The 14176-nt window shown below is 27.5% G+C and overlaps 3 protein-coding genes across 7 annotated transcripts in view; 1 reads left to right on the top strand and 2 right to left on the bottom strand.

The window, feature by feature from the left end:
- LOC130667685 (tropomodulin) overlaps positions 1-8245 on the bottom strand; it is a 41619-nt gene extending 33374 nt beyond the window's left edge. For 2 of the 5 annotated variants that reach the window (XR_008989873.1, XR_008989874.1), the window contains exon 1: positions 7760-8245. Coding sequence is in view for 2 of the 5 variants with exons in the window: in XM_057469480.1 (XP_057325463.1) it covers positions 7760-8032 (273 nt within the window). In the remaining 3 variants the exon portion in view is untranslated. The remainder of the gene's footprint in view (positions 1-7759) is intronic. The other 3 variants (XR_008989875.1, XM_057469480.1, XM_057469457.1) reach the window with 2 other exon arrangements.
- LOC130667779 (uncharacterized) overlaps positions 1-14176 on the top strand; it is a 140564-nt gene that overhangs the window by 9252 nt on the left and 117136 nt on the right. The gene's annotated exons all lie outside the window — the stretch shown is intronic.
- On the bottom strand, positions 11213-13566 carry LOC130667677 (uncharacterized). Its single transcript, XM_057469444.1, has 3 exons — positions 13271-13566; positions 12649-13153; positions 11213-12574 (listed from the first exon to the last, which is right to left on the bottom strand). The coding sequence occupies exons 1-3, from the start codon at positions 13388-13390 to the stop codon at positions 11427-11429; spliced, it is 1773 nt and encodes a 590-aa protein (XP_057325427.1). The 5' UTR covers positions 13391-13566; the 3' UTR covers positions 11213-11426.

The following is a 14176-nucleotide window of genomic DNA, read 5'->3' as shown; positions in this document are numbered from 1 at the left end:
AATCCGCGGAAAATTATAGAAAACAAAGAAAACTTATTGGAAATGAATAATTATGCGCCTCAAAGATTTTTTCCAGATTTCCGAGGTTCTAAAGATATTTTTTTTTAATTTCATTGATTTTCTTTGTCTTTCAAAATTTATTTGTACCGGCAAACGTTTGGAAAATTCAAAGTAAACAAAGAAAACTTTTTTTGTACTGGAAAGCTAATGTTTAAAAAAATTGTTCCAGCTTTCTAATAACAAATACTAAAGTATTCTTAGCTCAGTTCATTTTTTCTTTCCAAAATTCATTTAAATAATTAAAAAAAAAAAAAAAAAAACGCGAAGTATTTGCAATGAACTAAAAAACGTCTAACGAAGATTAATGACTTTTCGTAACGTACGCTTCCAATATCTAAAATATAAATTAAACATTAAAATAATGTTTTGACGAAAAAAAAAATATTTTTTTTTTTTTTTACATCCAACTTGCAAATTAAAATATAAGAAATTTTTCAGACTCTTTTGTTGATTTATTTTTAAGTAGGATAAATAAATACGCGTGATATACTTTAATTTATTTATAAACTTAAAGACAGTACGCGATGATGTACGAAAGATGGAGCTTTCAGGCAGAGTTATCTTGTATTGCAAATCAAAATCATCTTCTCAACTGATGCTGAAGATATACTTCTGCATAACCAACAGCAAGCATTTAGTTGTTAATTAAATATGTATTTTTTTTTTGTTTTTTTTTTTCCAAATTATAATAAATTTAATAAATTATGCATTTTGTAATTAGCTAATGTCTTAGGTGTGAATGGGATTAAACATAAAAGATAATATATGTATATATATTTTGGTTAAAGTGGTAAACGAGGTTAAATTTATAGACCATTTAGCGCACCGCTAATACCCGTGATGAATACGACGTGAGAGAGTCACGGTCTCGCGGTGTGTATTTTATTCAAGGTTACTAAAAGAGATCACTGTTGCTTCTGCAATCTGTACCGTGTGAAGAAGAAGTAAATGGTAAATGTTAAATGCAGTAAACAGTAATATAAGACCTGATGAATAACAAATTTTATGCATCTTTTATGTCGCGTTTATCTTCCGTCTTACTACTGGCTAAATTATTATTATTTTAAACAAAAATGTGTTTTGTTTTTCTTTTGTCGAAAATTTTTTTTATTTGTAAGTTTTATTTTGCGATAAATGAAATCTAGGGTAAAATGGCTCAGTAAATTTTTTTTCAATTCCAAATACGAGAAAAAATTAAAAAATTTTTTTGATTTAAAAAAAAAAAAAGTCAACACATTTACAGTCTTTTAATTTAAAAAAAAAAAATATGTGGGGCGAAACGAGCCATCAACAATTTTTTTTTTTTAGTTAAAATTGTCATTCTTTTTGAGCGAAAAAAAAAATGTTTACTTCCATGTATAAATATTGCTGTCTATTGAATTTCTAAAAAAATTTATTTAAAATTTAATTCTCGACTTAAGTGAATTTTTATTTAAAAAAAAAAAAAAATCGCACAAGTTTTGCATAAATTAAGCTGAGATAATAAAATTATTTAGCATTAAAGCTTAAGTTTTATTATCATAAGCTTTAGTTGTACTTTATATTGCTTTTAAAATTTTTTTAAACTTTCAAATCCGTGTAATGTATATCAAATTAAAAGAAAAAAATTAAACATAACAAAGTAAAGCTCAAGAGCTTAAAAATAAAATCATCTTTAGACCATTAATCTCCATTAATTCTAAAATACATTTAACAGTCAGCAAAATTTCTAACATTCTCATCACCAGTCTACGGAAAATTAACGATTTAATTTACAGAAAGAAAAAAAAATCGAGAAACTTCCGCATTTGTTTGAAATTTAAGAAAGAGCCGAATGGAAATTTCCTAAGGCTGCTTTGAAAAAATTTTTTCTTTCATTTTTTAATATTGAAACGACAGGAAGCTTTTAGTGTTTGCACTAGACACCAGACTCTATTATATATACACCAAGAATTAAAAATAAATATATATTAGAGCGTGTTGTAAAAAAAAAACTTGTATTTTTAAAGTATTTTGTGGGTGTATTGACACAAAAGATGCTTCTGCCACACGTGTAACGATAAAAATGTTTTTTTCATAACCTCATTAATAATCCCAATAATTTTTTTCTAATTAGTACTGATGTGAAAACTGAATACTTTTTTATAAAGTACGTAAAATTTCCTTTGGAATGAGTACCAACATCGATATATTTGGAGTATGTCATATTTAAGACATATATAGTGAAAAATTAAAAAATGTATGAGAAGAGATATTAATTATTTTTTAAACATACTGTTGTGGGTACTCTTTCGACAGGTAATTAAAAAACCTATACAATTATCATATGAAATTAAAAAAAAAATGATAATTACAAATTAAAAATTTTCATTTAAGTAAAGAGGGTTTTAAAGAAAGGGGTAGAGAAAGAGAAAGAGAATTAGTGTAAGTAAAAGCAATAAGTTCGATGTATGTTGAACAGCTGGCGACACTTCGTTATCCATTATATTGGCGTACACGAAGCGCCGTTAAAGTGACATCAAGACTGACGATTATCAGGTTACAAAGTTTGCTACAAAATACACATACACGCACACATACAATATATATAAATATATATTCATGTATGTACATATGTACGTATATATGTAAATACGTGTAATTGTATGATGAGGACTTAAGACGATGATGATGACGCGACATGCAGATTCACTTTTACCAGCACAAATATACATCTATCTCTATCGCCAATTCCCAAAGTGTTACATACTATTTCTCTCATTACATCTGGCTCCGGTAACCGCGATTCTAGTACATAGTTGGTACGTCTATAATCGAGAAAATTCGTTCATTTCCTGTTTTAAGTTTGCGAGCCAGACCGGTTTAACCCAGCTGTCAATTTTCTCAGTTTAGTTGGACTTAATTTTGTGTCAAATACTCTATTTGTGTTTCTCAACTAATTGGTTGTGTATATATATATGTATATATTATTATTTGATTTATTAATAAATATATAACAAGTCTAGATTTCGACTCTACTCTCACCTTATATTTGTTCACTCATTAACTGAAAGTATATTTCATTTACAGTTTATAAAAGTACGCGCCTTTTCAATTTCCCAAAGTTTGGGTTATATTGTTCTAATTATAACTCGTAAACTATCAAGTTAAAGTTAATTTTGTGCGAATCATTTCTGTAACAAGTTTAATTCTCTAAAAATTTATTTCTTTAGCTTTTGATTCTACCTCCAATAATTTACCCGCAATTTTAATTCAAAGTCTCAGTGTTTTAAATTTAAGGGAAAATTTTATTTCATAGAATTTATTTGTCTTCAAATTTGAATTTTAGCTCAACTATCACAGATTCGACAAACATTTATTATTACAATTTTACAAAAAATTAAATTTTTAACAAGTTTGGTCCTAAATGTTTCTACTCCATCTTAAATAGTTAGGGTCCAATTTTTTTTTCAAATTTCATAGGGTAACAGATCTAATACCCGATCAGGGAACTGGTCCTCGATCACTCCCGTGAAAAAAAAATTTGTTCCAAAAAAGTTCCGCACGTGGAACTTCTAAAAATGAGACAGATAAGAACTTCGAATGGAACTTTTTTAGAACGTTAGTAATTTTGATGGAAAAAAAAAAAGTTTTTATGAGCAAATTTAGAGTAAAAAAAGGACGTTCTTGGAACTTTTTTGGAATTTGTTATAGACTTTTTTTTTTGTTCTATAAAAAATTCAAAAGTAGTGATTTTTGAACTATTTTGGCATGTTTCTGGAACGTCTTTAGTCTACAAATGATGCAAAAGTAGTGATTTTGGAATGTTTTGGAATGCCTTTTTTAGTCCATAAAAAAATCGAAAGTGGTGATTCTGGAACTTTTTTGGAATGTCTATATAAAATTCCAAAAAAGTTCCATTCAAAGTTCTAATCTGTCTCATGTTTAAAAGTTCCACATGCGGAACTTTTTTGGAATCTTTTTGGAACGAATTTGTTTCACACGGGCTCTATATATTTGTACATCTATATTTAGTAAAACAGTATAAATATGAATATACATATACATGAGTGATCGGGTATTAGTTCCCTGATCGGGTACTGGATCTCTTATCTTACATACAATACAAAAAAAAAATTAAAATTGAATTAGAAGTTTTACCCCCATGAAAAAAATTTATAAAAAAAATACATGTTAAAATATAAAAAAAAATATATTTTTCATATAAAAAAAATACATGAAAAATATATAAATATGTATAAAAAATATATTTTCTTAATATTTTAACATGTATTTTTTTTATAAATTTTTTACATGGGGGTATACTTTCCAATTCACTCTATCTCTCCCCTTGCCATGTCATTAATTATAACTACGTAATTTACGCTTCCAAAGAAAAAAAAAAATTCAGTACCAATTCCGATTAAAATATAATTTCCTACCAAATAACTTGCGGAAATTTTATTTTCTTTCGCCATCTATCGTTAATTTAATAAACCCCGCCCAATCTTTAATTAATTCAAACTTTTAAACCTTTTAATTGATGAATTATTTTTAAATTAAGTTACAAAATAAAGAAAAAAAAAATTTCCGGACTCATTACAAAAATAAATGAACAAAACCCACGTAAAATTAAAAACGAATTACCGCGAGCTAGAAAACGGAAATGATGTTATATCGTCGCCAGTCAAATAAATAATGTATAATTTAAGCATATACATATATATTAAAGACACTTGTGTCTTTTATCAGCCAACCGGATCGTGAATTTGCCCGACACTTAGTCGTATCACGTACTAGTTAAATGTTGTCGTTGTTCTTAGTCATTTGTCCATCGTTTGTCGTCACGTTTATATTCGTATTTTATAATATATATATACATATATATTTATGAACATAAATAATATAGTGTTGACTGTAATTTTGCATTAACGGTGTGGTTGACCGATAGATATCATGTCTACGACCGTCGTTTGATCTCTTACTCACTAAAATAAATAATATTTGCTAAATAGAACATGCTAATATAACTTCCGGTTTATTATAACTTTTAGTAATAAAAATATATATATTTAAAAAAAAACTGTCACTAATTGCTTATTTAAGTTGTTTTAAAATTACTCTATTTTAAATGAATCAGTATTTATTTTTATAATAAATTTATATTATTTTAAATGTCGTAGCTATATATTTATATATATATAATAATTGTAGAATACAAGTGTCATAAATTACGCGTAAGAAATTATTGACGTCATAATATACATTTAGATTATTGTAAAGTTGTCAGTCTTCCGGTTTGAATGACGTTTAAATGTTTACGTATGTCTGAGGATTTTTTATGTATACAAATAAAATATAAGCTTGTTATTCAATGAACTTTCAGCATTCAGATTTTATGTTTTTGTTGTTAAGTTAACTTTGGCTATTTTTTTTTTAATTTTTAATTTATGATCATTTTTGTTTTTTAAATGCGAGTTAAAATTTTTTGAAATTATGATAAATTTCATTTTTTTTAACTTTTTTGATCGAGTGACAGGTGGATTCCATATAAAAATATATAAATAAACGAGTTTTATTTTTTAATTTTTAGTTTTACTGATTTTCTGGGAATTCGAAATTTGAAAAATTATTTATAAGAAAATTCCGTTCGCTCCATTTATTAGATGGCATTTTTTAAAAAATGTTTAATCAGTTTTTAAAAAAAAAGAAAAAAAAATTTATAAATTGGAGTAGAAAAACTTTTTTTCGATTATCCTCATAATTTTCTGCGTTAAAAACAATTACTCGTATACTTTAATTATCGAGTTTTCTTTTTTAAAATTAATTTCATACCGACTCAAATAAATTTTTTTGTTTTGATTGTTCCACAAATAAAATTAAAATAATTAACAAGTTTTACAGAAAAACCCACGTATTTTTATGATATTGAAATCAGCCGTCTAATAATTTTTGAATTTTTTTAAAAACGATAAATTGAGAAAAAAAAATTGCACTTAGAGTTTTTTAAATTTTCTACATGTGCATATTTTTAGTTTTTTTTTTTTAAATTAAATTGTTGAAAAAAAAAATCGAAAATTGTTAATTGTTTGCTAACGTCAAGATCATATACTTTCTAAGTCCATAAAAATTTAAGGAAAAAAAAATTTTGAATGTACGATTAAAAAAAAAAATATTTGTTGTTCCTAAGTGAAAGTAGAACAAAATGAAGTGTTGAATTTGGTACGAGGTTTTTTAAATGTAATTGCAAAATATTTTTGGCTTTGACTACAAGATTCTGCAGAAATTAAAATACACATTCCTATAATTCATTATCTAACTTTATAAAATAGTAAAAAACAAAAAAATCAGCTAATAAATAAATGAATTAAAAAATAAAAACATTTATTGAACATAATTATTATAAATGTTTACGTATAAGTAAATCAATTGGAACATGACTGGAAATAAACGAGACTGTTGATGATCAAGAAAGCTCTCGGGTTCGACCTCGATGCTATTTTAATATCGACATACGTTTTCATTTCTCTAATATCTTGTTTTCTTTTTATTAATATTCATTTTTATATTTTTATATTTTTTTAATAATTATTTTATTAAAATTTATGCAATTTACTTTAATAATAATTTTTAGATTCAAATTTACGTCAGTAAATTTTGAGTTTTAAAAAAATCATGACGTCCATCTTAATTATTTTAAAATAAATTAGTAAGTTAATTTGATAATTCAATTAAAAATAATAATGAATTAGTTGGGTAAATTATTTTAATTGAATAAATGTGTGCGTATGTGTGTGTGGGATTTTTTTTTTACGTTAAATGAGTTAAAGATGAGGTTCAGCCTGACTATTACCGGTTGCCAGAATCTAAAATCGTCTTTTGACAATGACGCAAAAATATACCGACAAATCGCTGAATTATGCCTTCCACCGCATGAGATAAACTATTAATCAAATAACTGATTTTTTTTATAACCTCGGAAAATTATGTAAAAAAAAACAGATATTTATTCAACTTTTAAATTCTTCATTTCAAGGGGACGACATTTTTTTTATTTATAATTTTTATTTTTAATTCGATAAACAGAGTTAAGTAAATCAAGGTTTTTTTTTCAAATTTAAAATTTATAATAAAAACAAAAAAATGTAAATTGATTTCATATGAAACGTAAATTCTTTCATTTTTATCTAATTCGTGATTAAAGAATTTATTTAAAAAATCATTTGAATGTTTTATAATTTTGTAAAATAATAAATTGCACTAAAAATTTTTCCCAAATTATGAAATTTAAAAATTTCAATTCATCTTTAGAAAGTCTATGAAATTTCGAGTAAAATGAGTACCCACATCAATAGTTTTTGAAAAAAGTTTTTTTTTTAATTAATGTGGGGACTCATTCGACAGGAAATGCAATCAAGAGTAATGATAAATTACTCAATAATCAATATCCTAATAAAAAATTTCCCCAGAACTCCAAATCGTCTCATCAAAAAATAATTTCCTTTTAAAAATTTATTTTATTTCATAAAAGTATGAAGTTATTTCTATTCAAGCTTTTGATTAGATTTTATACAATGCGATGAAACTCGAAAATTAATCAGGCGCTTTTATAAAAAAAATTCTAATTTAAATTTCGCGGTTAAAATTTTGAATCCTCAGAAAACGCCTATCCCATGGGTAAAAAACGTTTCTTATTTCTTTCAATATATAAAACAATAAAATAAATAAATATATAACTTACTTCCTGGATTTTGTATGTAGTAGTTGTAGTTTTACGTCTAGTAGTTGTAATTTCATAAGTTTCTTCAACTGTCGCACCATCTTCATCGAGTACCGTTTCTTTAGGTTCAATTTTAACATCAACATCTTCTTTGACATCTTGTACCATTTCTAACTTTTCACTATCATCGTCTTCATCATTATTATCCTCATTATTATTATTCTCCATTTTTAATTGATCAACATCATTGTCATTTACAGACGTTTCCGACACTTCCATATTTGAATCTATCATTCACTTTTTAATAAACTTCACTAAATATTCAAATATAAATAAATACAAAAACCGCACAAGTCACTGAATTTAAAATTGAAATGATGTAGACTCGTTACTTAATTATTTGAATTTAAAATTGATATTTAAATAAAATTTAAGTGAAAAAAAAAAAAGTTACGAATATTAATTAGTTAATTAATTTATAAAAAAATGGTGCGCACAAGACAAAGAGACTGTGTGAACTAAAAGCTAAACACTAAAATGTAAAAGCTTTTGAGTAAGAAATCAGCGCCACCAACGCCCAGTTAGAAAATACGTCCAGAGAATATAATACGAGAGTATACTTGTGTGTATTTTACAAGAATTTGTTAATAGTGGATGTGAATGACAAAGACGAAGATAAAGACCAAGCCTAAGACCAAGACGTTGAGGTTTTTACTGTAAAAATAGAACAGACAATTTGAACACTTTGTATACAATAAAAAAAATTTTAAGTTAAATGAAAGGAAATAAACAACATCTATTGCTAGTTACAAGCTATTTGTGTTTAATTTTAAATTTAAATCTCATGAGTTTTGTTATTATTTAAAAATGATTCTGAAGCTAGCAGAAAATTAAAAATTTACGGATTCTTTTTTTCAAACAAATGAAAAATTGCACCTGTAGAAAATTAAAAAAACTACATGTGCAATTATTGAAAATATTTTTTTTTTATAATTTATAGTTTTAAAAAAAATTAGGAAATTATTGGACGTCAGCTAACTTCAGTATCGTAATTTAAAAATATATTATTTTTGGCGCGAAAAATTTTTTTTTAATTATGACGTAAAAAAATAAATAATTATCATTAATACTTTAAATAAATTACTGCGAGCATAAAAAAAAATTATTATTTTAAGAAAAACAACTAAAAATTTACCTTTTGTGACTTCGTCATGAACTGGAACTTGGCACGAAACCGAAATTTTAAACAATTAAATTATTTACGTTAAAGTACACTGATTAAAATTATCAACACAAACCGAACACTGATATTAATCATAAAACATTACTCACTTATGGAACACGATTTTAAATTTATAAAAAAAAAATCAATGAATAATTTATTTCAAAATGGCGGCATAACATGTAGAAAAAAAAAATTATTTTCTCACTAATTACTTAATAAAAAAAAATGTAAATTATACACAAAAGTTCACTGATAACTTTTAAACACTTTGATAAATAAATAATAATTAATAAAAGTTATTGTGACGGTTTTTAATTTATTTAAACGAACGTCAACGAACGCCGGTAGTCAGACAATGAAAACGATGCAACGAATTAATTAAATGGTTTTTTTGACTTTTTATATTTCACGTACCGATTAAATTATTACCACAAAATGTCCGTTTAGTGATGGAGAATATTTAGAAACAAGAAATTTAATTTATTTATACGAAAAAACACTTAATGTATTTATTTAATCACGAGCTGGACAAGATCTGAGACATTGCGATGGCGACAATATCCAGTTTGAGCCAGAAACACTTGCGCAGTTGTAGGGCCGGGTGAAACAACCTGCGTAGTAGCGATAAAATTTTGCCGAACATGCGCAGGAAGCTTCTCGATGGCATTATTCTCCCGCTAAACCGAAGTTCTCATTTTCGTTGTCGTTTTAATCCGGTAAAATAATTAATTTAATTATTATGTCACTCGATTTTAAATGTCTCGTTACTTTTAAATAATTGTTCGTTAAATAATAAATATTTCGTGGTATTAAATCGTGTGTGACAGTGAACGTAACTAGTGAAATAAATTAAATTCAGTGCCGGGGTACCTCTCGTATAATTTGACGCCATGTGGATTGTCGGAATTTTAAAATAAAAATATTTAAATGTGTTAGTTTTATTAAAAATAATATTCTCGAGTGATTGTTGTAGTGTAGTAATTAATTAGTTGCATTAATTAATTTTTTTTAGTGAGTGCTTATGTTTAGTTTATTAATTTGTGTGTCGATGTACGAGCACTCATAGCAGAGATTGAAAATGGCGGGAAAGATGAGTAAATTTAAAAAATTTTTTGTGTTAAAAATTTTTTTTAACAGAGAAGTTTTTTTTTCAAACTTTCAAAGTTTTTTTAACTTCCCGCTAAGAAAATTGGAAATTTTCAAAAATTCGGGAAGTTATTGATTTTGGTCCAATTTTCGAAAATCGAATTTCTAAGAGCTCTTGACGTTTTGAGGTTCTAGGAAGCTATTCTCACTAATTTCCAGATGATGTCTGAGTGTATGTACGTAAAATATCTGTAACTTTTGAACGGATGAACCGATTTTGATCGTCAAGGTGTCATTCGGCGTAGCTAGTCAATATCTAAAAGCTGTAATTGTAATTGAGCTTGATCGGTAGGATGCGTTCGGAGATATTCCAAAAATAAAATTTTTTCAGAAATGTTTTTTTTGGATAACTAGTATTGGGCTCGATGGATTGATTCCAAAATCTACTGGGCTCTAAAACATTGTAAGCTGCGTCGAATGCCACCTTAACCACCAAAATCGGTTGATTTGTTCAAGAGAAACCGTTGTCGAAAGAAATAAAAATAAATTTTCTTTTAGTTTTTTTGAAATATCTCAGAAATGACCAGATAAATCAATTACAAAATCTGATCAGTTTTAGAATTTAATAAAATGCGGCGATCACCACCTCAACCGTCTCAATCGGTCAATTCGATTAAGAGATATCGTTGGAGAAAAAATGGTAAAAAACGTTTGTTTTTCGAAAACAACGGCATACAAAAGTATTTTCGAGCTCGAAGAGTAAAATCGAAAATTAGTAAAATCGAAAATTCAGTCAAATTGAAAACACATTTAGACGTGATTTGAAACCCTGTTTAAAAACTCAGATAGAATCTGATTGAAACGCTGTCGGATGAAATCAGTCAATCGGGATGCACTTGAAACGAATAATTGATTGAATTTCTATCGGAAAAAATCTTGTTTTGTTTTCTGATTGAATTCGATTGTAATTTATTCAATTAGATTTAATCGGACTCGTTTGGAAAGTCACAATTCTTTTTCGATAGAATCAGATTCAATCGAAGTTTTTAGTCAGGGAAACTGAAAAAATATATATACATTATTATGTAATTATAACTATGGTGGTTATATATAGAATAATATTTATTATTTTGAAATTTTCTTTCTATATGTTATAATCACTTGCATAATTATTATTATAAAAATCACATCTAATAGTGGACATTTTGCTGTAATACTCACAAAATATAACAGTCGACTGTTAATAAATAACTTAATTTAAATAAAAAACATAAAAATTGGTTGAATGGAAGAAATCTACACAATCAAATTCATTGAGTCAAGCGCATCTGTTTTTGTTAATAGGCATATTTTGTCGATGTTATCGAATTTTTATTTCTATCGTCTTCGACGGCGATAATATGCGAAAATATGTTCAACACCAAATATGATGACTGCCAAAAGTTGAAAAAATGCCATAAATATATATAAATTTGTCAAATCTTCAGCGTCAATTATGTCATGATCTAACATTTTTTCTGTTCTTTCTGTAATTTTCATTTTGTTTGATGCAATCCGTGCGTACAGTAACTCGTCAAGATTCGTGAGACCTAATTCTTGAAATTTTAATAATCTCTGATAAAATCGTTTGCCCAGGGCCCAATTTAAGCGATGATGATAGAAAAAATTTTTTTTAAACACAAATCTTTTGGACACGTGAAAATGAAATTTCCTAGTCCAATATAAGATGACCTCATTTTCATCAATACACGCAACTTCCGGATCCCGCATCATTAGTTGCAAACATTCTCTTAAGGAAAAAGTGATTGGATGGGGATGAAGATATTTCATTTCCTCTTCAGTTTTCCATAATTCCTCTTCTAATATACTATCATGGATCGCTTGAATATAATATACATGGTACTTTTGATCATACAAGTCCTTAAGAGACTCCACGTTCTGAGATGGCGGACGAGCAAGTGAGGCGAATATTTGTCCCTGAAGCGCTGGACCAAATATAAAAACGAACAAAAAAGCAGTAAAGAAGGTTAATTTCATGGCGAGTCGATCAAGAGGTGTATCTATCCCCATACTCATCATCAACTTCAAGACATCCAGAATAGCCAATCTCACTTGATACCCATTGTGCAATATAATCAGGACGGTAATTAGAAGAAGAATAATTATTATCCCTATAGCCCCATTAATATCGAACGCACTTTCAATTTCATAAGATACTGGTTGAAAGCTTCGCTTTTGTGTTGCTATGACATAAGATATTTCAAAAGTCACGGGCACTACGTCTCCACATTTAATTAAATAATCAGCATACAATTCTGTACTAATATCTCGTTCAGTATTTATTATTGATTTAGCGACTAAAACAGGATCTCTGAAGTCCGTCAATTGTGAAGTCATTTTCAAAGAAGCAAATGTTTCAATAAAGTAAAAGCTTGCGTGAAAGCCATTCGTCATGGCTATTGTAACAGGATAACCGTCAAGAAGTTGAGTTTTATCAAAAGTGAGATTCGCACATATGATATGATCTAAATAAAAAATCCACGTTGTATTAATTATGAAACAAACAATAATAATAATAATGATAAAAAAGGAAATTTACCGTTAGTGAAAGATTGTTTGTAGAAGGTCACTGGTCGACGACGGTGATCAAACCAATTTTTCTCAATTTCAATCCAAGGATCGGGAGCTCGTTTTGTGAAAGGATTGTAAGTATAGAGAGTGGTTTCAGCGCTGGTACTGGAGCACACCACGACACATGATAACAATTCAAACTCCCATAGTAGTCCCAAAACTTGAAATGAATCCTCTTCACATGATTTTACAGTTTCGAAGATCACAAAGAACGCTGATTGAATACTCCAAAAGGGTGAACTCATCAGCTTGCTCAAAAGAGCATCCAGTTCCATTTGACTCGTCACTGATAAAATATACATTGGATAGGTTGGATAGTACAGTTGAATGTCTTTTGATATGAAGTTATCGTTGATGATAATGACAGGTGCCTTTGTTGAATCGGACAAATTTTTGTGCAATGTCTTTGCCAAGTTTTCAGTGATGGCTATTGGATTTGATGTATTTGCATAACAGAGTTGAAAAAGTTGAGCCTGTTAGAAAACAAACAAAAGTTTTGTCATCATTATCATTACTCATAAAAAAACTGTAGAAAAAAAAAAATTATAATGGTGATGATAGAATTATCAAAAATATAAAAATTTAGTTACCACATCTATGTGTGTGATTGGAGTATCTGTTACTGATAAATTGAAGTTTTCAAATTCATAACAAGAAACACTTGCGAACCATACACTCAAAATAATATATCTTATTGATTTCATCATCATGAATAAATTTATAAAACTTTTGTATAAAAAAAAAATATATTTTGAAACTATAAAAGTATTTGAATTTAGTGATAATATTTGAATGAAGAAAGTTGCCGGTATTTGAAAGACAGATTTCTGATCACATTTATCGAAAAATTAACAGAGAGTTATTTTATTAAATAGTGATGACTACATTCGACGGTCTTTTTGTATGAATAGTTTCTTAACGTCAGGAATATACATATGGTCGAAATTGTGAGTTGCGCAAATAAAACATTTGCATAGTTCCCCATCTTCTGGAAAATATTATTTGAGTAGAAGGGATTCCAGAGCAAAACTATTGGCTATTAAGCGGTTACGTGGTGAAATATAAAGAAAGTGCGCAGTTCGTTCGATCAATTCTGTTGACCATTTTCGCTTTATTCTGTGGCATCGATATTTCTTCTTTAATACAATTGTAGACTGCAAGTTTCATAATTGCATGAAAAGATATTGATTTATGAAAACAACTACCGTGCAAACCGTAGGGGAGAGGGGGCAGAGTGGGCCCCTTAAGGAAAATAATTGTAATATATCCATTTTTTTACGCGTTTACTTCTTCTTAGACCCTTGATACTTATTTTCACTTCATTATGCTGCGTCTTTTAAAATTGAAAAATCGAAAATTAGGGGCAAAGTAGGCCCTCCAAAAAATTTCGGATTTCATATTTTCTATTCTTTACACGTGAGATGTTTGCGAATAACTATAAAACAATTGTATTTTAATAAAATCAAAGTCGTTTTAATAGTCTGCTGCAATATAAC

The sequence above is a fragment of the Microplitis mediator genome, chromosome 1 (assembly GCF_029852145.1).
Source record: "Microplitis mediator isolate UGA2020A chromosome 1, iyMicMedi2.1, whole genome shotgun sequence".
Lineage (NCBI taxonomy): Eukaryota > Metazoa > Arthropoda > Insecta > Hymenoptera > Braconidae > Microplitis > Microplitis mediator.
The sequence above is the reverse complement of the archived record's forward strand: the minus strand, read 5'-3'. Positions and strand labels throughout refer to the sequence as shown.

Bases quoted from the DNA above. Each gene is read 5' to 3' on its own strand.
- LOC130667677 (XM_057469444.1), bottom strand. From the start codon at position 13,390: ATGATGATGAAATCAATAAGATATATTATTTTGAGTGTATGGTTCGCA. The intron at 13,154-13,270 runs GTAACTAAATTT...GTTTTCTAACAG, and splicing joins CAATCACACACATAGATGTG to GCTCAACTTTTTCAACTCTG. The intron at 12,575-12,648 runs GTAAATTTCCTT...TTTTTTATTTAG, and splicing joins CAAACAATCTTTCACTAACG to ATCATATCATATGTGCGAAT.